At 41.9% G+C, this 20971-nt stretch overlaps 1 protein-coding gene across 8 annotated transcripts; it reads left to right on the top strand.

Moving 5' to 3' along the window:
- The first annotated feature begins 1831 nt into the window (after nt 1-1831).
- Nucleotides 1832-19453, top strand: ZNF821 (zinc finger protein 821). Of its 8 annotated transcripts, none has more exons than XM_012524498.4 (9): nt 1832-1853; nt 3231-3294; nt 4443-4608; nt 6099-6215; nt 12399-12524; nt 15578-15723; nt 16427-16534; nt 17485-17651; nt 18480-19453. In XM_012524498.4, exons 4-9 carry the CDS (start codon nt 6176-6178, stop codon nt 19132-19134), a joined length of 1242 nt encoding a protein of 413 aa, XP_012379952.1. In that variant the 5' UTR covers nt 1832-1853; nt 3231-3294; nt 4443-4608; nt 6099-6175; the 3' UTR covers nt 19135-19453. The 8 variants fall into 8 exon arrangements, with proteins under 8 accessions (XP_012379952.1, XP_012379953.1, XP_012379951.1 ...); XM_012524497.4 differs by lacking the exon at nt 1832-1853 and adding an exon at nt 2316-2579 and having other exon boundaries at nt 4443-4532; XM_012524495.4 differs by lacking the exon at nt 1832-1853 and adding an exon at nt 2316-2579.
- The last annotated feature ends 1518 nt before the right edge of the window (nt 19454-20971 follow it).

Genomic DNA, 20971 nt, shown 5'->3' with positions numbered 1-20971 from the left:
ACAATGGAATATTATTCAGACATAAAAAGGAATGAACTACTGGTACAAGGTACAGCATGGATTACCTTGAAACATGCTAAATGAAAGTTAGACATAAAAGACCCTAAATTGTATGATTCCATTGATAGAAAATGTCTAGAATAGGCAAATTTATAGAGTCAGACGGTAGATTAGAGGTTGCCAGAGACTGTGGGGAGGAACAGATGGGGAGTGACTGAAAGAGTGTGGGGTTTCTTTTTGGGGTGAGGAAAATGTTCTGGAATTAGTATTGCATATTGCATAACCTTTTGAATATACTGAACCCACTGAATTGCACAGTTTAAAAGGGTAATTTTTATGGTATGTGAATTATATCTAAATTAAAATTTTTTTCAAAAAAAATAAGAGGTTCTTAAAATTTTCCTACCATTATTGTTGTTTTCTGTCAAGCCCTAACAGTCATTGGAAGAGTCAAAAAAATAAAATGGATTAGGAAGATATTTGAAGGAAAGTTAGCAGTTGAAATGGCAAAATAATGGCATAACTCTGTGTAGACTGGGAAAGAAGAAATAAAAATGATGTTGAAAAAAATTCATAGCTAGTGAAAAAATTTCTAGATCTAGAAGAAAAACTATTTTTTTATTTAATAATTTTCCATTTATTTGCTTATATTCCTGAGTCGCAACACCTAGCATTATAATGATTCAACTTTATTTCAAGGCAGGTGATGGATCAAGTTGCCCAGCTTTCACACAGTAACTTAATGATGAAGCCAAGGTCATTGGAGGCATTCTCATAATGCTTTACCTCTTTGCTAGTTTTCTGTTGAAAATGTCAAATATGTCAAGTTAAAATGACATAATTACATCCCTTATCAAACTCATTAAGAATTTTATTGTTAAGTGTAAAATTAAATGTTTATTTCAGCTTGCATTCTTTCACAAAACTATCTTTAAAAAAAGTCTAGTTGGATGAGAATATTCCACTTTCTCATTACCTAAAAATTTTAAAAAAGTTCCTTTGATTGAAGGTAAAAATAACAATCCTACCTAAATATCCCAAACAGAACTGTGAAGGTGCAAGTCTCAATGCAGCCATTCTATCACGTGAAGCATGAGGTGCAGGCAATGATATCAGCTGATTGGAGATCTAGGGGAGGGACATTTTACAATAGTGCTTTACGCAAATATCAGCATTTGTTACTTTATAAGCAGGAATCAGCATCCTCATTAGCTCTGCATTTGTGGGGCCTGTATCAAAACGAATGTTTATGTAACGCTTTCAGATCATTATTTCACTTGATTGGCACCACAACCTTCTGAAATTGGAGGGCGTATTACCTCACTATCTATTTCACATCTTAGAAAGTAGAGGCTCAAAATAGGGAAATGACTTGCCCAAAGTCACCAGGCTGGCCTGTGGCTGAGCTGGGACTCAAAGCCAGATCTTTAATAGTAGATTCTATTTTCTTTCCACCACACCACCTACTTTTCCAAGTAGGTGATTTTAGGGGCAGGCTTAAAACATTCTAACAAAAAAGAACGAGAAGGAAAAGAAGGCAGTGGGGAAATAGCAGATAAAGGAAAGGTGATAAAAGGAGGTGAGTTCAGCCACTCTCAGTTGCCCCAAATTCCTCTTATGTGGCAACACAAGTTACCTATGTGGTCAACTACTTTGCCCCTGGGTCTACAGCTAGGTCTATTATTCGTCGAGAATCATGGTGGAGACTTAAATGCCTAAGGGAAAACTGATGATTTTCCTCCTCAGAACGTGTGACAGCCGGGCCTAGCTCCTCCCACGAAGCCCATGGCCTCTCTGCCTCGGCCACATCAAATCCTCCGGGCCGGGGCCGAGGAAAGCTGTGAGGTGGCGGGGTAATGAAGGAAAGAGGGTTTGTGGGTGGGGGCGGGGCGGCCTAAGGTTGAGCTGAAGAGAGGGGGAGCCCGCGGTGGCGCTGTGGTTGGGGGATGTGGGTTTTGTGGCTGAACTCGATGTTGGGGTAGGAAACCAGGATCAGAACTGATAACCGGGTGGAGTTTACAGGCCCTGAGCGGGCTCGGGGTAGCGGAGCTGAAGGACTGAGAGGGCCAGAGAAAGACCTAGGAAGGTGCGAGGCTGGGTGGTCTCCGGGGCTGGAGGATGGAGACCAGGCCCCTCGCGAACGCCTGCGATTGGAAACTCCAAGCTTCTGTCCCGCCTCCCGGGACCCCTCTCCTCTCAAGGCCCGCCCACACGCCGAGCGCGCGCCTGAGGTGCTGGGAAGGGGACCAGGCGGGCGAAGAGAGGAGGGGGAGGGGAGCGGCTCATGCACGCGCCCCACTCGCTGCGGGTGCGCGAGCCGCGCGCTCCCGCCGCTCGCGTCGCCATCTTTTCCCCGTCCGTCTGTCGGTCTGCCGGTGGCTTTGTCCGTCTGCGGCACCGCCCCTCGTCTCCCCGCCACCGGCTCGGCGCAGAGCCGCCCTCTGCCCGCCGGGGCCCAGTCCTGGAGAGGCCCGGCCCTGCCGGGCCAGAGCTGTGGCCCCGGGCCCATTGTCCGGCGGTCCGTCTGTCCGGAGGCGGGGCCCCGGGACCCGAAGCGCAGCTGAGCGCCGAGGCGCGGGGTAAAAAGACTCCCGACTCCTTCCCTCCAAGGCCGGCCTGAGGATGCGGAGGGGCCTCGCCCGCCTCCTCGTCGCCGGCTGTCGGTCCTTTTGTCTGTGTGTGTCTGGGGAGGGAGGGAGGGGCTCGCTCTGGCCTGAGGGGCGGACGCAGCCAAGCTCCCCTCCCCCAGGCTTCCCGAGACCCGGCCGGCCCGGGCGGACTCCCCACTCGGCCGTTGCTCTTCCTGACCCTCCCGCAGCCTCGGGCGTGGGACAGACGTCCGCGCCCCGGCCCTCCCGCTGTGCCCCGGCCGCGGGGTCTGGCCTTGTCGGGCTCAGGTCTGGCAGCCCCGGCGTCTGACAGGCTTTGGGTGGAGCCGAGGCAGGGGGAGGATGGGCGTGGGAGGGCAAACCAGGGGTATCAGTCCCCGTGGCTCGGTCTAGCCGAAAAGCTTCTAAATTTAGATTTCTGAGAAGACTGTGTTGTCTGAGGCGCCTCCGAAGACCTCTGGCACTTGTCTGATAATTCTTGGGAATTTACCTGTACTCCTGTTTGAGGAAGCCAGAGGGAACATCTGCTTATCTACACACTCCAGACCAAACAGAAGAGGGAACATGGTGAACAGTCCGGCGGCTACGTGACCAGCTTTCTTGTCCTCTCCTTTTTGGCAGATAAGAAATCACTTGGATTCAAGCGAGTTTACTTTGCTCCGTGGGAACTGCACCAGAGCTGGAGGTGGGAGTGCACCCTCTTTTCTTAAAGCTTCGATTTCACCGGATTTTTCTTGCTCAAGCCTGCGGTGTACCCTGAGAGATGCAACCCTGACACCTGTAGGAGAGCGGGGCTAGTATTAAAGGGAGTGGAGAGACGTTGGGCCCTCCGAGGTCTCTGAACCTTGTCCTAGAGACGGACAAAGCTACCTTCTTTTTAAAATAGAATCCCTGGTAGACCTGAATCTCACTGTTCACCTTTCTTTCCATCTCATTTTTCTTCAGGATGGTGATGTTCAGGCAGCTATCCATTTTAATTTCTTGGTTTGATTTCAGATTTGGGTTCGGGAACTGTGGCAGTGTTAAAAGTAAAAATGAATCACCTACCTTTAGGTCAATGGATTTTATTCACTTTTATTGCCTATAAAACAGTTGTCCAACCTCTGAGATCTTGCTCTGTGCCATTCATTCACTCATTCATTCATTTATTTTCAAGAGTCCATGGTCCACAGGTCTTTTACCTTTTTCTGAAGGAGGGGAGGGTATTTGCTTATTTTTCCCTTGATCCCTCAGGTGTGAAGTCCCATTGGGTACCATCTGGTCAGTTCCCCATTTGGCCACTAGGAGGATTGTGAGATACTGTGGACACTGCAGATTTAAATTCACTCATCTCTGTTTTCTGACTTAAGTAGCTTCAGTGGATTTTTGCTTCAAGATGATCTGAATAGAGACTGTCCCAAATGATTTGGCCTTCCTTCAAAAGGGACTTTACTACCTTTATATCACAATTGTAATTTCTGATCTCCTTTGGGAGAAAATTTAAAGATTCCCTTTTTTCCTTATACAATAGAGAGGTATACTCTGAATTTTGGAAAAAATGATGGACAATGTGCATTTTATTCAACTTGCCGCTTTGTGACTCCACAGACATCTAGGAAAAGAGTCAAAGTGTGATATTCATTGCTTCCATTAATTTAAAATAATTAATTAGAAATGATATACACAAACAAAACTGAGAATACAGAACACATACCATTAGCATTAGCACCCAGCATTCAGCCCTCTAACCAGTTAAAATTGATTTTTTCTGTTAAACATTTAGAGGTTATTTTTGTGTGTATGTGTGTGTTTTTTTAATTAAAGGTCTGAAAAAGAACTGTGTTTGATATGCAGATATGATAGACGACTGCCTGAAAGCTGCTTCCTTTGCCACTTCCTGTGGAGGCCTGTCTTTGTGCCATTTGCGGCTTGTTTCTTCTTTTGGTAAGGGGAGGCAGGATCTGATTACTGGTCTGAGATCCTTTCTAGCTACATAGAGGAGTTAGTTGGCATAAAGGAGGTGAGTCTCCACTAACTAGCATGCAAAAAATAGCTAGTAGTAACCTCTCATAATGCTCCCTTTTTTTTTTTTTATGATTATGTATGTATGTATTTATTTTGAGGTGCCATGAGCCGGGGATTGAACCTGGGACCTTGTATGTAGAAAGCTGGTGCTTAACCACTGAACCACATTGGCTTCCCTAAGTTGTTTTTTTTTTTTTTTCATTTGTTTTGCTTGTTGTTTGTATGTTTTTTTCAGGAGGCCCTGGGGAACCAAACCCGGGACCTCTCATGTGGGACGTGGGTGCTCAACTGCTTGAGCCCCATCCGTTCCCTCATAACTCTTCTTGATACAGTCAGATGCAATTTTATATTTGTTTATTCAGTATGAGTACAATTTGAGGAGGCAAGAACTGAAAGATAACTTTAGAAGCTTACTAAATCCATCATCTTGTCTTTGAAAGGAAAGATAATCCATTCCTTTTTAATCTATAAATCTGTTTATTTACTCTATCTTTCAAAGAAAATTTCACAGCTTCTACTAAATTATTCCAGTCTCTAACAATGCTAACTGCTGGGAAAGTCTTTCTTGTGCCTCACCAGGAACCTCTATGCTTAAGAATCTGTTCCCTTCTGATTCAGGAAGGCAGGTACATATCTGCAGTTTGTACTTCCAATTTGGAGAACTTCTCTTTATTCTTCCCATCAGTCTCTGATGGAGGCTGGATTGAGAATAGGCTTTAAAATCATTAATTTTGACCACTGTTCCAGAGTATATGAGCACAGTCAGTGCACAATTTGGGAAATTGAATTAATACTCAACAATGTGGATAGCATCTGGCTCTTCTGGTGAGAGCCCATCTTTAACACTGGAAGTCTGGTTTGCTTTAGTGCCCTGTCATCCACAATGCTCAGCACTGTGGCTCCATCACTAGATAGAGACTGTATTTTTCTGGGCTGTTTTCATTTATAGATGCCTAGTTTTGAGATGGTTCTGGTCTCATGGGGATATGATACCTTTGTCACCTCTAGGCAAGATAACTTGAAAAAGTGGAGGCTCCCACTGGTGCACATTATAGTGCTTGACTTTCAGGGGCATTTGGCATATGAGCTGCCACTCTCTGACTTCCTTTGAACTTCCTTTTGCAATTCATGGGAGTTATCCCTTTTGAGCCTGCAGTACTTCTAACTCTGATTGCCTGGTTTTGATTCCTTTTCTATCGCATGATCTTGATCATGATCACTGACCACTTAATAGTATTCTAGATTCCACAGATGGATTTAGAGTGGAAATCTCTAAATCCTCTGAAGGAGTACCCTCCGTTCACTTAAACTTCTTGGGTTCTTGACATTATGCTAGAGATGTATTAATTCTTTCATTCATTTGTTCAATTGTTTATAACTGGTGAGTTTTATATGGTATGGGGCTATTTTAAAAAGTCTTTATCTTTTAATTTTGTATAATTTCAGGGCAAAAGCATGGGCTAACAATGATCCTTTTTATTGTAGGTCAGCACCTTGCAAGGAGGTAGTTACAGACCCAGTCGTGAAACTGGGAAAGGCCAGAGTTTTTGGATCCGGGAAACATGTCCCGTCGGAAACAGACAAATCCAAATAAAGTTCACTGTGAGTATTGGGGCTTTGTTTTCTGGAACCTGGGAATGTTGAGAGTTGGAATAGAAGAGTAATCTGAATTTAGGACGATAGGTTTACACTAATGTGTGAAGTAGAAAAGATAACAGGTATTGAATGTGATGGATTTAAAGTATGTCTGATTGCTTGAGGGGGTGTTAGAATCCTGTTTTAGGAGTACAAGCATTTGTTCATCCTTAGTGTTCACATTAACAAACATTTATAGGGTACCTATTTTGTGCAAGTTCTTATCCAGTTATGGGGGCTATAAAATGATATAACATATATGACTGTAATGTACTTTCAGATATATATCTAAAAATAATATATAAAAATAGAAGATAGTATATGTTAAGTACCAAATAGGAATGCTGTAGACTGTGCATACTACAGAAGTTAAAAGGAGGGAGAGATTTAGATCATGAACTTGAACTGGATCTCAGAGTGTAGAAAGTGGATTTTAAATAAATAAATAGATAAATAAATAAGAGGGGGGAGGTGGAAAATCAAGTAGGGGAAACTGTGTGAGCAAAGATATGAGTGGGAATGCATGTGATATGTTCAGGGGATGAATAGACTTTGAAGCAGGCATTTCATTTGTACAGAAGTCACAGGAAGTGAGGTTGGAGATGTTTTGACTCTACATTGTGGAATCCTGAATGCCAGGCCAAGTTCAGACTTCATTCTGTAGACTCTAAGAGCTCCTGAAGGTTTTTAAGCGGGGAGAGTAGAGTGACATTAAGAATGTAGTGTTTGGGAACTGCGAAGCAGTGTGTGAGAACGATCAAATGAGGGAGCAACTGGGTAAAGGAAGACCAGGTGTGCACCTTTGCCTTGCATTGTTTCTGAATGGTTTCGTATGTGGGCTTTATTTCAGTAATTAGGTGTAACTTCTGGAGGGCATTTATATTTCCTTTCACATTTCTCTCTACTTAAAGCACTGCTCATAGAGGGTTCAAAGAGTTACTTATTAAATTAAAGTTAATTTATACAAATTTGAGTTAATTAACCAGATTTAATTAATCCTATTATCTGGTGAGATAAGCATTCTCATGTTCATAAAAGGGACCGATAGCGCCCTATTATTATAGAGGACTGACTGAGTAAAGGGTAGCATCATTTGAAGAGAATTCAGAGGTATGTCATATGAAAGTGTGTGTGTGTGTGTGTGTGGTTTTTTTTTTAAGGAAAACCGTACTTTTGGGAGGATAGAGTAGTTAGGGACTTACTTTATCTTATATTATGGGACAAGGATGAAAACAGTAAGAACAGAAGTTAAAGAACTTTGATAACTTGTAGATGAGACTAGAGTAGAAATCTCCATATAAAATGAATTCTTCCCTTTAAGTCCTGGGAAAGTTTTTTAAGAGGAAACAAGTTGTTTCTAGGAGTGTATTCTGGATAGAGATGACTGTAAGACTGCTTGATTAAAAAGGTGAGTGATTTGGGAGGATTTAAAAGTGCTGTTAAAACAGTAAAAATTTAGTGGGTCTGAAAGTGAGAAGCATCAAGGAAGATGACACAAAATATCTCTTGTATTGGTAATCCAACACTAGGACTTGGGCGGATTGGCTTCTCCCTGGTTGAAGATGAATATTGACAAGAGACACTGATTTGACCCCATGAAGGCAGGGCAGGAAAATAGTAGAAATGATGGGCTTACAAGTAAGGCACATATAGTAGTTGGGTGTTTACCTACAAAAACTGCCTGTTGAAAGAGACAGATGAGATGTGAAGAAAATAGCTGGTGGTGATGATGGCAAGACTGTGGTCAGAAAACAGATGCATAAACAGGCCATGGAGAAGGGAAGAAAACACACATCACAGCTACAGAAATGTAGTTTCCAGAGTCAAGCAAGTGAACGTTTTATTGTGGTAGAGTGAGTAGAACTTCACAGGCTTTTCCATGGTAATACTGACAATGGCGTTGACTCTGACACAGGGAGGGTCTGTTTTCAGTGATGCATTTGGATAGGGAACAGCCAAGACTTCTCAGGTAATGGGCGAAGCTTGACCAAAGGATGAAAGACACTGAGATTTGGTCTTTAAGGACCTTCTGTTTATTTACTATTTGATAGTTGAAACTGATCCTAGCCTCTTTTTTTGTTTGTTTGAAAGATCATCTCCTCTTTGCCCAATGCAAAAATGGCAAGTAGAAACGGGTAATTTCAGTCTTCTGACCAACTGAGTCTCTTATTCCCCTGCAGTGAAATGGAACCAATGAAATATATTGATTTTAATGCTACTTGTCTATTTAAAGTAAACGGGAGTGGGTGTAGCTCAGGTGTTGAGCACCTGCTTCGCATATATGAGGTCCTGGGTTCAATCTCCAGTACCTCCTTAAAATATGTATATATATAAATGAATAAAGTAAGTGGAATGGACTCAAGGTCTGGGAGGCAGGAAAGTCTGCAGAAGCTTTGCTTAAATGACAAAACCAGTCAGCACATGAACAAAGTAATGGCTGAACTTTGTTAGATCTGCTTTCTGGGAAGAAGATTGTGTGGCGTGAAGCTAAAAGCCTACCTAAAAAGAATATATTAAGAATCTCACTGCTGTAGCCCAGCAGCATTTGTCATATCTACTTTAGAAGCTGATGAGTAGGCTGCTTGGCATTTACTTGGTTTTCTTCGGGACTGTTTTTAATATCTAAATGATTGGCACGATCTCTCCTTCCCTAGAACTAACCAGACTTGACTTCACTTCATTAACAGACTTGAATGCAGAGCTTTTGGGAAATACAACCCCAGAAGAATTGTTAGTCATGAAGAAACTGCTGACAGGCTGAAATCTCTCTTATACTTTCTCCACTCCCTCCTTCCCATTTCACCCCTTTCTGCGTACAAATTTCTGTCAACACTTTCTAGAGAGGCTGAAAATACAGTCTCTTGCACACTTTCATTTGGCATGTTTAAACCAAGCAAACCACTAAGAAAAGGAAAACTTCTTAAGAAACTTTCACTATCATATTACAAAACACATGAGAGACTGAAAACCTTCCACTAAAAGCTGTTCACAGAGCAAGGGGGAAAAAGCCTTTAATCTCCCTTCTCTTCTGAAAATAACTTGACATCTGCTTTCTTAGAATATGTTTTGGCTGCTGAGTTTGGTTGGCCTGAAATTGCATTTAATTAACTGTACCAAGGACCCAAGAAAGAGAACTGTAAAATCTCTGTTTTTCTAATAACTTTAACCCCAGGCTTCTCCTTCTCATGCTTACATGCTTGCTAACATGACCTTGTTCTTATCTTGTCTGAAAACCCTTAGTCAAATCAGAGACAAACAATATCCTGATTTCATACTGAAAAAAAAAAAAGGGAAAGGTAGCACCTTGCCTTTTACTTTGGAGCCTAGATGACTCTTTTTCAACTATAATAGACAAATTCCCACATTAAATAAGACGGTTGCCTACATTAACATCTAGAGAACAGAATCTACACTAATAGTCTCAGGATAAAAGGAAATATTAATTCTATATTATAAAAACAAGCAATTCCATAACACTTTTTAGTCAGTAGTATCTCTGTGGGTCACATTATACTTGAGTTCACATGACATACATTTAGCAAGTCTCGCTACCTTCTTATGAAAGAATAATTCCAGACAGTCAGATTTGAGGATTAGGGGGAAGTGGTGACTGGAAGATCATCCACATATTTTCCCTTATGAGATTTGCTAAAACCCCTTTTTTTCATGTTTTTTTTTCCTGTATTTTGCTTTATATTGATGTTTAAAAGTATAATAACCCTGAGGAATAAAATTTATCTTAGCCTTTTTCCCCAAGTCAGGAATAGAATAAAATATAAGAGCTCAGATTTTCTTTCCAAAATGCCAAAAAGGAATGACAGAATTAATTCATCCCAACTTTCCTTGGTGAGATTGCCAACCAGAGTACTATTAATAGACAGGGAAGTCATATTGAACAGACTCTTCTCTGCTCTGTGAAGGCCTGTTTAGACAACATCAACAGATAAAAGATAAATTTTGAGCTCAGTGAGTGATGACTAAACAGAATTACTGGCTGATCTTGAAAGGTGTATATGCATTTAGATGCCCTTCTACTAACCCAAAGGTGGTTCCCCATGAAGAAAGGGAAAAGAAATTAATTCTATGTTCTTAGTATGTTATAAACCTTGCTGGTAGCAACCCACGCATTTCTGGCTGGTTTCTTTAGAGACTAGAAATGCCATTGATGAAAATGGTCTGCAGCTATACAATTATATATAGTACATAACTTGTTCCTTAGTGCCACTTCTGCCCATAGCCATCAGACCCCAAAACATGCACATATCCAGAAGAATTCAATAACTATTCCAGTTGGCTATGGTCTTGTGATTGCAGTAGAACCAACATGAAAAACTTAAATTTTATTTTATATCTGCAAAGAGGGAAGAGGAAGCACTATTAATACAGAATTCATTTTTTGCTTTCCCTTGCAGTAATTTATACCCAGTGTCTCATCCTGGATATTGTGAAGATAGATTTAGAGCAGCTTATTTTTCCTTTACTTGAGGGCTGTATGGCTAGGAGCATACCTTACCTCTTCTCCCACCTATAGTATCAGTCATAGCAGCCAATGGTAATTCATCACATGGTATCAGAACCATTATTTTTTCTTTTTGTCATATTGGTCCCAAGAACATTTTTGTTGTATTTCAATTATGTGCATAGTTTCTTATGGTTCGAAGGTAACACTAACATTAGGAAGAGCCATTCTTCTCACACAGAGACAAGTGTTTGTTTTTAGCCGAGCCACTCTGATAAGCCTCCTGACCTTCTGCTTACAGTTCTACCACAAAGCAGTTAAAAATAAGGGCATAAGAGTCAGACAGACCTGGGTCTGAATTCTTGATACCACCATAGACCTTAGTTTTCTCTTCAGTAAATACCTACCATACAGGATTTTGCAGAGAACAAAGTGAGGTAACAAATATAAAGCCTGGAACTAGCAAGAACCAATTAGTAACAATTAAAAGTACTCAATATTTAACATATAATAGATGCTCTTTGCATACTTGCTGAGTGAATCACGAGAAGCTCACTCCACATCAATTCTTTCCTTGCCTAACAACTAGAAGGCAGGTCAATTCACCAGTCTGTTCCTCTTCCGTTACTGGATCCTGTCACAGAACCTGAGCCTGTTTACACTTTCCTTTCTCTCTTCAGTAAGAATGAGCCTGGTCTATTGTCAAACATTTCATTAGGGTTTATTATTATTTTTTAGTCTCACTGGATGGGAATGGGGACTGTAATTTGATTGAAATCATGGAAACCTAGAGAAACCCAATTCACATTTCTCCTTATGCCCGGCCTCTGGGAAATAAAAGAAGACTTAAATGTTAATTCTTCAGTAGCTGCATAGATCCCAGGCAGGGTTCAGCAGAAGTCGATGCATAATCAAGGATGGGTTTAGAGCTTTTGGATACCCCACCCAAAAAAAAACGATGTTGGAGCAAGGAGACTAGATGAAATATTATTTGCCGCAAATTAGTCAATGGGTTTCAGGAAGTTTGTTCCCCAGCAGAAATGAGTTCATATATTATTTGTTCTCCTTTTATTCACCCAGTTTGTGGTTTGCTCCTGGCTAATTCTGACAGAAATCAGAAAGGAGAGTCAAGGAAGAACTAGAGAATGTCTTGGAAAGAGACTAGATGAAAGGTTATATTAGAATTAGATTGTTAATTAGAAGAATTATTGAAGTACTTGTTTGTAGTCAGAGATAGATACTGAGTCAGGGCCATAGTGCCAGTGTATAAAAATACAGAGATTTAGCCCAAATTTGCTGCCATATCCTTCATCCTATCACCTGGCGTTTTTTAGTTTTTTGTTTTTGGGGTTTTTTTTGCATTAGTTCCTCAATCCTGATAGGTTCTAAATGGAATTGAGATTCTGCAGTTAACCTTATAAAGTAGCAGTTGATTACCTTTTGAAGGGAATCAAGATTAAGAGGAGTTTAAGAGAAGCAAGGGGCAGCTTTCTAGGGTATCTGGCCTTCAGCCCAGGAAGAGTTATCTGCATCAGAAAATATTGGAGGCAGCAAGCTGACTTGGAAATGAATGACCCCACCACAGGGTTCCTGCCTGTCTCCTACCTTTGAATGGTCTGACCTTCCAACCAGCTTGCCTGGGGATATGCTGCCCAGTTGGTGGCCTGACTATTTTTCCTTGTGACCACCAGGGGATCAAGTATTTGCTGGGCTAGAAGAGCAAGCCCGCCAGGCGATGATGAAAACTGATTTTCCTGGAGACCTTGGCAGTCAGCGACAAGCTATCCAACAACTAAGAGATCAGGACTCCAGTAGCAGTGAGTTCTGCACCTTCTGGTAATGACTCAGGGCAATGGGAGAAGAATTATCAGAGTGTGTGCTCTGGGGATTGTGCATGGGGGTTGGGAGGAAGTCATAAAGATGGAGATACATGGATTCGCAGTGTTCCCGAAGGTGTTCTAAGGTATATGGGCATAAACTGCCGAGAGAGGATAGGTTTGTCATTACGTCTTTTTTTTTTTTTTTTTAACTTTATATTTTGAAATACTATACCTTACTGGACAATTACCAAAATAATAAAACCCCGTACAGAGAACTCCAATATACCTCTGTCCCGCCAGATACCAAGATCCACCGATTTTAACATTTTGCCACATTCGCCATATCATTCTGTCCATCCATCCATCCATCTATCCACCTGTCTGTCTGTCTCTATCAGTCCATTTTCTGGACACTTGAGTGTAGGTTGTATATATCATGCTCCTTGAACACTTTATACTGCCGTGTACCTTTCCTAATAACAAGGTTATTCACTTATGTACCTACCTTAAATACAACTATCAAGTTCAAGAAATTAAATATTGATATAAATCTTATAGTTCTATATTCCAATTTTTTCATATGTCCCAATAATGTCCTTTTTTTTTTTTTTTTTGAGGTACCGGGGTCTGGGGGTTGAACCTAGGACCGGGTACGTGACAAGCTAGCACTTAACCACCGAGCCACATCGGCTTTTCTGAGTTGGTGTTTTTGTTTGTTTTTTGCTTGGTGTTTGTTGTTTTTTTTCAGGAGGCACTGGGAATTGAACCCGGGCCCTCCCGTGTGGGAGGCAGGCACTCAAACGTTTGAGCCACATCCACTCCCCCAATATTGTCCTTTTGAGCTTTCTCTCCTCCCTTATTAGCTCTGTCCAGGATCACATATTGCCTTTAATTGTCATTGTCTCTTTAGTTGTTCTTTAATTTTCTTTTTTTATTGTGGAAGCCATTATGTCTTTTAAACTCATGGACTACAAATAGTTGGCATTGTTCTATACAAAATAGGTTTGTGATGGTTGTCATAGACAGTAATAGGAGTAAGTAGTGCTCAAACAGCCCCTGGATTAGGTCAAATAAAAAGGAAAAAATTCCATCTCTTAGGATCTGTTTATTCATAATTAAGAAAATGTAAGGTGGCATTAATTAAATTTTTGCCCCAGGGCCCAATTTTAATGTTATATAAAAGGATTATGCTGCATATAAAATGCAAAAGTCAAGATCTTCTCACACCAAAGTCTTAGGCAGATCAACGTGGTTAAGAGATGAAAAAGACAGTGTCTGGTTACAAGTTAAGCCTCATGGATTGTCTGTTCCAAGACCTGTCTGAATAAATACAGTTTTAGATGTGTTATTTCCTAAGATGATTTCCACCTTTCACTAGTCTTACCCGTTTGATGTTGGTTATTATTAGTGTCAATTTCAGTGTGACATTTCTGATTTTTTTCCTCCACATTTGGGGCTGAGGGAGAGCAAAGATGGGGAGAGTGAAGATAGAGTTCTGCATCCTTCTAGGAACTACAGTTTCCACCCAAACACCCAAACTAATAATTTAGCAACAAAGGATTAATTGCTAGGTGCAAAAAAATTAAGTATTTCTAGAAAATGTGTGGGAGCCAGCCACTAGTCTCTTGAGTAACAACTGACAATGACATCTATGAAAGACTATAAGTGTTCATTTTGGAAAAGATGCATTAGGAAGGCTAGGGCTGGGAAATAAGACATTCATACCATAAATCTTTCCAGAGCCCAAATGTAGTCCACCAATCAACTGGAGTTTCTAATAGAGATATATGTACCTACTAGAAGATGTTTTAGTTAAGACTTTCTCATGAAAAAAGTGAATATAACCAGTTCTGCCCAGATACTAGTGAATCTGAAAATTACGCAAGGAATGGTAGAGAGAAGACAAGAAATACTGGTTGCTAAGAAAGTTGAATCTCACTGCTTATGCAGAGAGCTTGGTGAAACTCTACTCTGTATTTCTCTCTTGCTTACAGTCAGGCCCACAAGTCCAGGTTCCAAGTGGGGTTGGGGAAGGACTGGAGTCCGATGGTTCTCTAGGCTTGGCTTCCTTTTGTCATCTTCAGGGTACTAGCACTTTTCTTTTCCTTTCAGAAAGAACTCCCTTTATTTGTTTATTTGTTCATTTTATCATTTATTTTCTGATATATAAGTAGTAGAGAAAAAAGACCATGCAGATCCCTTGGCCACAGGCAGATCTCCTTACAGCTATATCCTGCCCCAACTAAAACAAACTCAGCTCTTACTTTAGTCTCAAGAACTTATATTTCATCCTAAAGTAAGGAATGATTTGTTCCTTCTACTTAATGCATTCAGTTATCCATCAGATAATCTAAAGAACCAACAAAAACAATGGACTTAGTTAGTCCAGAATGCTGCTTTACAAGCAGAGTAAGAACACAGTGAGTCAAAACATCACTACAAACTGCCTGAGGTTAGTTGCTGTGCAGTTTTGCCACAGTACTGAACAGCTCTTTCCTTATAAAGTGACATCATTTTAAACTAATTTTGAACTGCCTCCCTTATTAATAAGAAGAAAGAAAAACTTAGTGGTATTTAAACATGCCTTTGAGTTTGTTGGGAGGGAACAGAATAGTGGGTCTCAGAATGGAATAGTGTATGTGATAACATGGAGAAATTGCACAAGGGAGTTATGGTTTAAAGTAAGTAATAAAGTCTTAAGTGTTGGTAAATTAGAGGTGGTGTGTTGTGGGAACGAGCCTGGTGTGAGGTACGTGGGGAGGTGTGATTTGAAGTGTGAGTTACTTGGGAGCCATGTGTATAAAGGATTATTTTTATGATAACATACAGGGCCCAATGCAGTTTTACTTCAGATTTTCTCTTTAGTGGGTATATGGCATTATAAACAACAGCTATAGCTGGCTTCCACTTAATGTGATTTGTACCCATCCAAGCACTATATTATAGCAGATGTGAAAATGTTTTCCATTATAGCTGCAAACTAGTGTGGAAAGCAGCTCAGGATGTATCCATGCAAAAAATCAGAACAATGACCACTTTGTGTGTTCCAGGTGACAGTGAAGGTGATGAAGAGGAGACCACACAAGATGAAGTCTCTTCCCACACATCAGAGGAAGATGGAGGAATGCTCAAAGTGGAAAAAGAGTTAGAAAATGCAGAGCAGCCTGTTGGTGGGAACGAAGTGGTAGAGCATGAGGCAAGTAACAAATGGCTTCTAAGTCCAGGAACCCCTTTCCCTTTCTACCTTGCCTTAATGCTTCTCATTCATATAGAACAATTGTGCCTCTGATGGTCTCTTGGGCCCTCATGTGAAACCTATCTTTTTTCACAGCACCAGTTAGTTACCTAAATCTCAGGCATGTAATACTCATCACACCCACCTTTCCTTTTCCACCCATGTATCATGACACCCATGTACAGCTCTCCTTCCCAAAGCCCTCACTTATTTACAGACAGAATAGTTTCCTCTTTGCCTGTGTACCTTTGCAAAACTGTTAGCTTACTTCCTAAGATGTACTCTTACATATGCTTGCAAATTTAAGTAAAAGTGTTACTTGAGGTACTATCTTCTCACTAAATTGTTTCCTGAGGATTCCTGCAAGAAACATGACTGAAGGAAAGCTAGTCCTCTGCAGAGTTTACCTTGGGGAGTGGGGGGAGGTTGTAATACATATACTCTCTCTGAGGCAATCCTAGGTCCTCATGGCAGGAAGCCTTGGAGAAAATGAAGTTGTTAGCAAATTTAATTCCCTTTCACCTATTACTTTTACCTTCAGCCCCACAATAGGAACCTGAGAATAAGATGTGATAATGTCATATTGGGCTATGTTCCAAAAGAGGTGGGGCAGGGAAGAGACTGGTAAACAGAATTAATGAATTGCCTATTTTCTGAATTTCAGGTCACAGAGAAGAATTTGAATTCTGACCCCTTGCTTGAAGTCTGCCAGTGTCCCCTCTGCCAGCTAGACTGTGGGAGTCGGGAGCAGCTGATTGCTCACGTGTACCAGGTATGATTTAGGGGGATGTGTGATCTGGATTGTTGAGTACCAGCAGCTTTGCTTGTAGCCCAGGCCTACCTTGGCCTTTGCCTCTGTCTCCCAAAAGAACCATGGTGGTGTTTCCATTAAGACTCGGCTCCAATTCTCAGAACTTTTTAGAGAATAAGTGCAATATGTTGGGTAAATATATTCTGGGTTCCCAGATATTGTTCATTATTTTCTGATTATTTAATTATTTTAAATAGTGAAATAGAAACTATCAATAATGAGGGCTTCATTTGAAAGAAGAAAAAATTAGCTAATATAAATGTTTTCAAAATATTGGTGGAAGGTGGCATAAGTGAGGGGATCAGAATAAGACAGACTTTTATGTTCTTTTTACTCTGAGCCAATCACAGAGCCACTTGTGCCTTGTGATCTGTATTGAAAAGACTTCAGCACCAAATGGTAGCCTAGATTTTACCATATAGATAGCTGGTTCATGAAGAAAAGTATTTCTTCAGGAATGGAATCAGTTTTAAAAAGAGATGGAAAGACAGAACATTTAAGTTCCTGTCAGGTGCTAGTATTCCTAGCCAGTTTCCAGTGGCCTTCATTATTCAATTAACATGCCCTCGTGCCTGCCCGGTGTGAGTCATGTGAGTCTTATCAACCGAGAGAAATTATCCCAAGCATGAATTCTTCTCAGGCTCTGAAGTGGGCTCTGGTTTTGTAGCCTCATTGTTCTTTAAGCTAGGCATGTATCCCAGAATGTAGTCAGAACCTAAGCTAATGAAATCTGAGTTTCGTTAACACAAGTGACTCTCATCCAAGTGCTAAGCAGAAAGAATAGTTCTAAGTTCCTTGTTCTGACACAAAGGGAAAGGGAAATTTCCCAAAAAAGTAGTTACTAAGTGGGTATCGATTGTCCTGGAGGTGGCATGAGATTGACAGATTAAAGTCAAGGCTCTGTTTTACAGCACACTGCAGCAGTGGTGAGCGCCAAGAGCTACATGTGTCCTGTCTGTGGCCGGGCCCTTAGCTCCCCAGGGTCACTGGGCCGCCACCTCCTAATCCACTCTGAGGACCAGAGATCTAACTGTGCTGTGTGTGGAACCCGTTTCACCAGCCATGCCACTTTTAACAGGTTAGCTGGGCACCTAACATTTTGGTGCTGGGAACAATTATTGGGTGTGGGTTCTGCTTTCCCAAGTCAAAGTGAAGGCTAGAGATAAGTCACATAAAGGCAACTTACTCATGATCCTCTGGAAATAAATACAAGGAGTGAGGCTGGTAAATATACCCATACCATGAAATATCCCCAAAGGGGAATAAAGTCTCATCTCATTCCCCTGTCAGAATAACATTTTCAACTAGAAAAGATGTAGAGAGGTCCAAGAATGTTCATGATAAAGTATGGAGAAAGAAATTATCAGGCACTGACAAGATCTTAGTGTGAGGACACAGTCTCCATTGTGTCCTAGGAAGACAGGAACTATGTGAACATTGTGTCCTAGTCTCATCTGACTAGACAACATGGAGTCTGCCTTATATTTATAGTGCCAGGGGAGGAGGAGGCTTGGTCAGTGGACTATACCTTCCTGAAGGAAACCTCCACCTCAAGGACTCTTCATTCCCCAAAGTAGGACTACCCCTGCAAAGCTCTTACCAAACACCATCTTTCTGATTTGAATGGAACTTCACATTGTAAGGGCACGTCTGATTTCTGGTGGGCTGCTGTGGCAGTTGGCTCAGTCCCAAACTCCAGGTGGACTTAGAGAACTGGTAGACAGACTCCCTAGTCCAAAGAGGAGAAAGGTTAGAGAGGTAGAAGGGGAGGTTGCCCAAGCACTCAAACTGAACTTGGAGCAACTGACCTGTTAGGAAGAATAAGTCAGGACTGGATAAAGGGGACAGTATATACCTGAGCTTTGCTAGAAGGAAACACTAACCATCCAAAATTTTTGCTTTCTAGTGAGAAACTTCCTGAAGTACTTAATATGGAATCTCTACCCTCAACCCATAGTGAGGGCCCCTCCAGTGCTGAGGGGAAGGACGTTGCCTTTAATCCCCCAGTGTACCCTGCCGGAATTCTGCTTGTGTGCAACAACTGTGCTGCTTACCGCAAACTTCTGGAAGCCCAGACCCCCAGTGTACGAAAGTGGGCCCTACGTCGACAGAATGAGCCTTTGGAAGTACGACTGCAGCGGCTGGAACGAGAACGCACGGCCAAGAAGAGCCGGCGGGACAATGAGACCCCTGAGGAACGGGAGGTGAGGCGCATGAGGGACCGTGAAGCCAAGCGCCTGCAGCGCATGCAGGAGACAGATGAGCAGCGGGCACGGAGGCTACAGCGGGATCGAGAGGCCATGAGGCTGAAGCGGGCCAATGAAACCCCGGAGAAGCGGCAGGCCCGGCTTATCCGGGAGCGGGAGGCCAAGAGGCTCAAGAGGCGACTGGAGAAAATGGACATGATGTTGCGAGCTCAGTTTGGCCAGGACCCTTCGGCCATGGCAGCCTTAGCAGCTGAAATGAACTTCTTCCAGCTGCCTGTGAGTGGAGTGGAACTGGACAGCCAGCTCCTGGGCAAGATGGCCTTTGAAGAGCAGAACAGTAGCTCCCTGCACTGAAACACACCCTCCTGTTTGCCTGCCTACCCATTCACCTATCCAGGCCCCCAGGGACCTGTGCTGCAGCCACTCAGGAAGCCCTGTCCTTACTGCCTGAGGCAGACCTGGGTTTGTTGCAGGTGGACCTGTACACCCCTTGCATGTGGGAGCAAGATGATGGCATCAGGCCAGAGCTGTCTCAAGACAGCTCTGGAAAAGGGAGCAGGCACTCCAGAGAGCTGGACTCCCCAGCCCACTGCTGCAGGGCATGCTTATGGCAGTGTGGGGCCCTGGGGTGGCCATGAAGTTGTGAGGGCAAATAAATTAATTTTTATCTTCACTGGCCCTTTTCTGCTTCTCTCTCAATTTTATTCCAACAAATGAAATGATCTCAGAGAGACCAAGGTGGAAGTTTTCAGGACAGTGAATTCTGGTTGCTTTACTTTTGAGGGAGGGATTCCTCAACTTGGGCTGTCCAAGCTGAGATCCCTCATTTAGGCCTTTAGAAGTGACAAGGAATAATTATGACACTGAAGAATCAAAGATGACTTTGTGAGGGTCCATTCCTACAACCATAACAAAGATATTTATGGTTCCAAGGGCTATTTAAACCTAGTTTAGCTTTTCCAAACTGGTATTTGGAAGCCTTTCCTCATAAATGGTATTTTCTAACAAAGAATATGCAGTACTTAGACCAGGAGTTGGCACTTTCCCTGCAGAATTCAGTTTGTCAAACATTTAAAATTCTATCCCAGACAGCAGTCAGCTGCATCTAGGAATATGTTATAGAAATGGCACAATATTGAGGCCCACAGCACTTAAGAGAAGAGGTCATCTCTCTCAACTTATTCCCCAGGGTAGGATAATAAAACCCACGGAGGAAAATCCAGAGTAAAAGTGATGTTGAGAGCTCAAGTCAATAGTGGTTAAGGCTAGAGCAAAATTACTATGGTAGAGATGTGCTGAGGTCATTTCTAAAAAGTTTCAGAATTTTCCTTAGCCTGCACCACAGGTTATGTACAGTTTAGATAATTATAGCTTTTGAGGTCCAGAAGGAAGTGCCCTAGTTAAATGGTAGCCAGAAAAATAACTATGCCAGAAACGTGGACCTCTTCCAACATAACGAGGAAACTTGGGACTCCTCTCTGACCTCCAGAGGTGCAATGCTGTTTAATAGTGTTAACACCCAACAAACTAGGGCTACTTCCTGCAGCAACCTAAAATATTTCTGTTCTAACAAAGTTTTTAATAAGCTAATTACAAAGTACTGGGTATTTCAAAAACTAATTGAGCCAAGTGCCTCTCACAGAGCTCCACACTGAAGCCCTCCTTAGGATGCTTCAAAATAGTTAAGCACTTACTATGTGCCAGTTTGCTCTGAGCACTTTAACGGACTATAATTTAATTTTCACAATAGCTCTAGGAGTTAACACCAACTCAGAAGACAAATGCTTGGGTTTGAAACTCTTCCCTGACATTTACTAGCTCTAACTTTGGGCAAATTACTTAACCTCTATGTCTCATCAACAAAATGGAAGTAATACTAGAAACAAATGGGGTAATATATAAGAAGCACGTAAGCATGGTTCCTGGCACACAGTAATTGCTCAATAAAATGTATCTGAGTCACTATCATAAAGCTGAGTGTTTTACCACTTACTAGTGGCAAACATTCTAAGTTAAATGCAGTAGCTATGATTGGGGCTGAGTTACTTCAGCAATTTCTGTCAGTATATTCCCCAGCAAAAAAAATGAGGGAAAAGCCAACAGGAACAGTGTTCACAAGTCCTTGTGACTGATTTTCCTAGGTGGACTTCTGATTCTCTGAAATATGTACCAAGAGACTGAACACTACCCA

The sequence above is a fragment of the Dasypus novemcinctus genome, chromosome 18 (genome assembly GCF_030445035.2).
Source record: "Dasypus novemcinctus isolate mDasNov1 chromosome 18, mDasNov1.1.hap2, whole genome shotgun sequence".
Taxonomy (NCBI): domain Eukaryota; kingdom Metazoa; phylum Chordata; class Mammalia; order Cingulata; family Dasypodidae; genus Dasypus; species Dasypus novemcinctus.
Note: the sequence above shows the minus strand (reverse complement) of the source record. Positions and strands in the feature narration are given on the sequence as shown.

Coding starts and splice junctions, on each gene's coding strand:
- ZNF821 (XM_012524498.4), top strand. CDS start 6,176: ATGTCCCGTCGGAAACAGACAAATCCAAATAAAGTTCACT. Junction 12,525..15,577: donor AGATCAGGACTCCAGTAGCA/GTGAGTTCTGCA, acceptor TGTGTGTTCCAG/GTGACAGTGAAGGTGATGAA. Junction 17,652..18,479: donor AGCCATGCCACTTTTAACAG/GTTAGCTGGGCA, acceptor TTTGCTTTCTAG/TGAGAAACTTCCTGAAGTAC.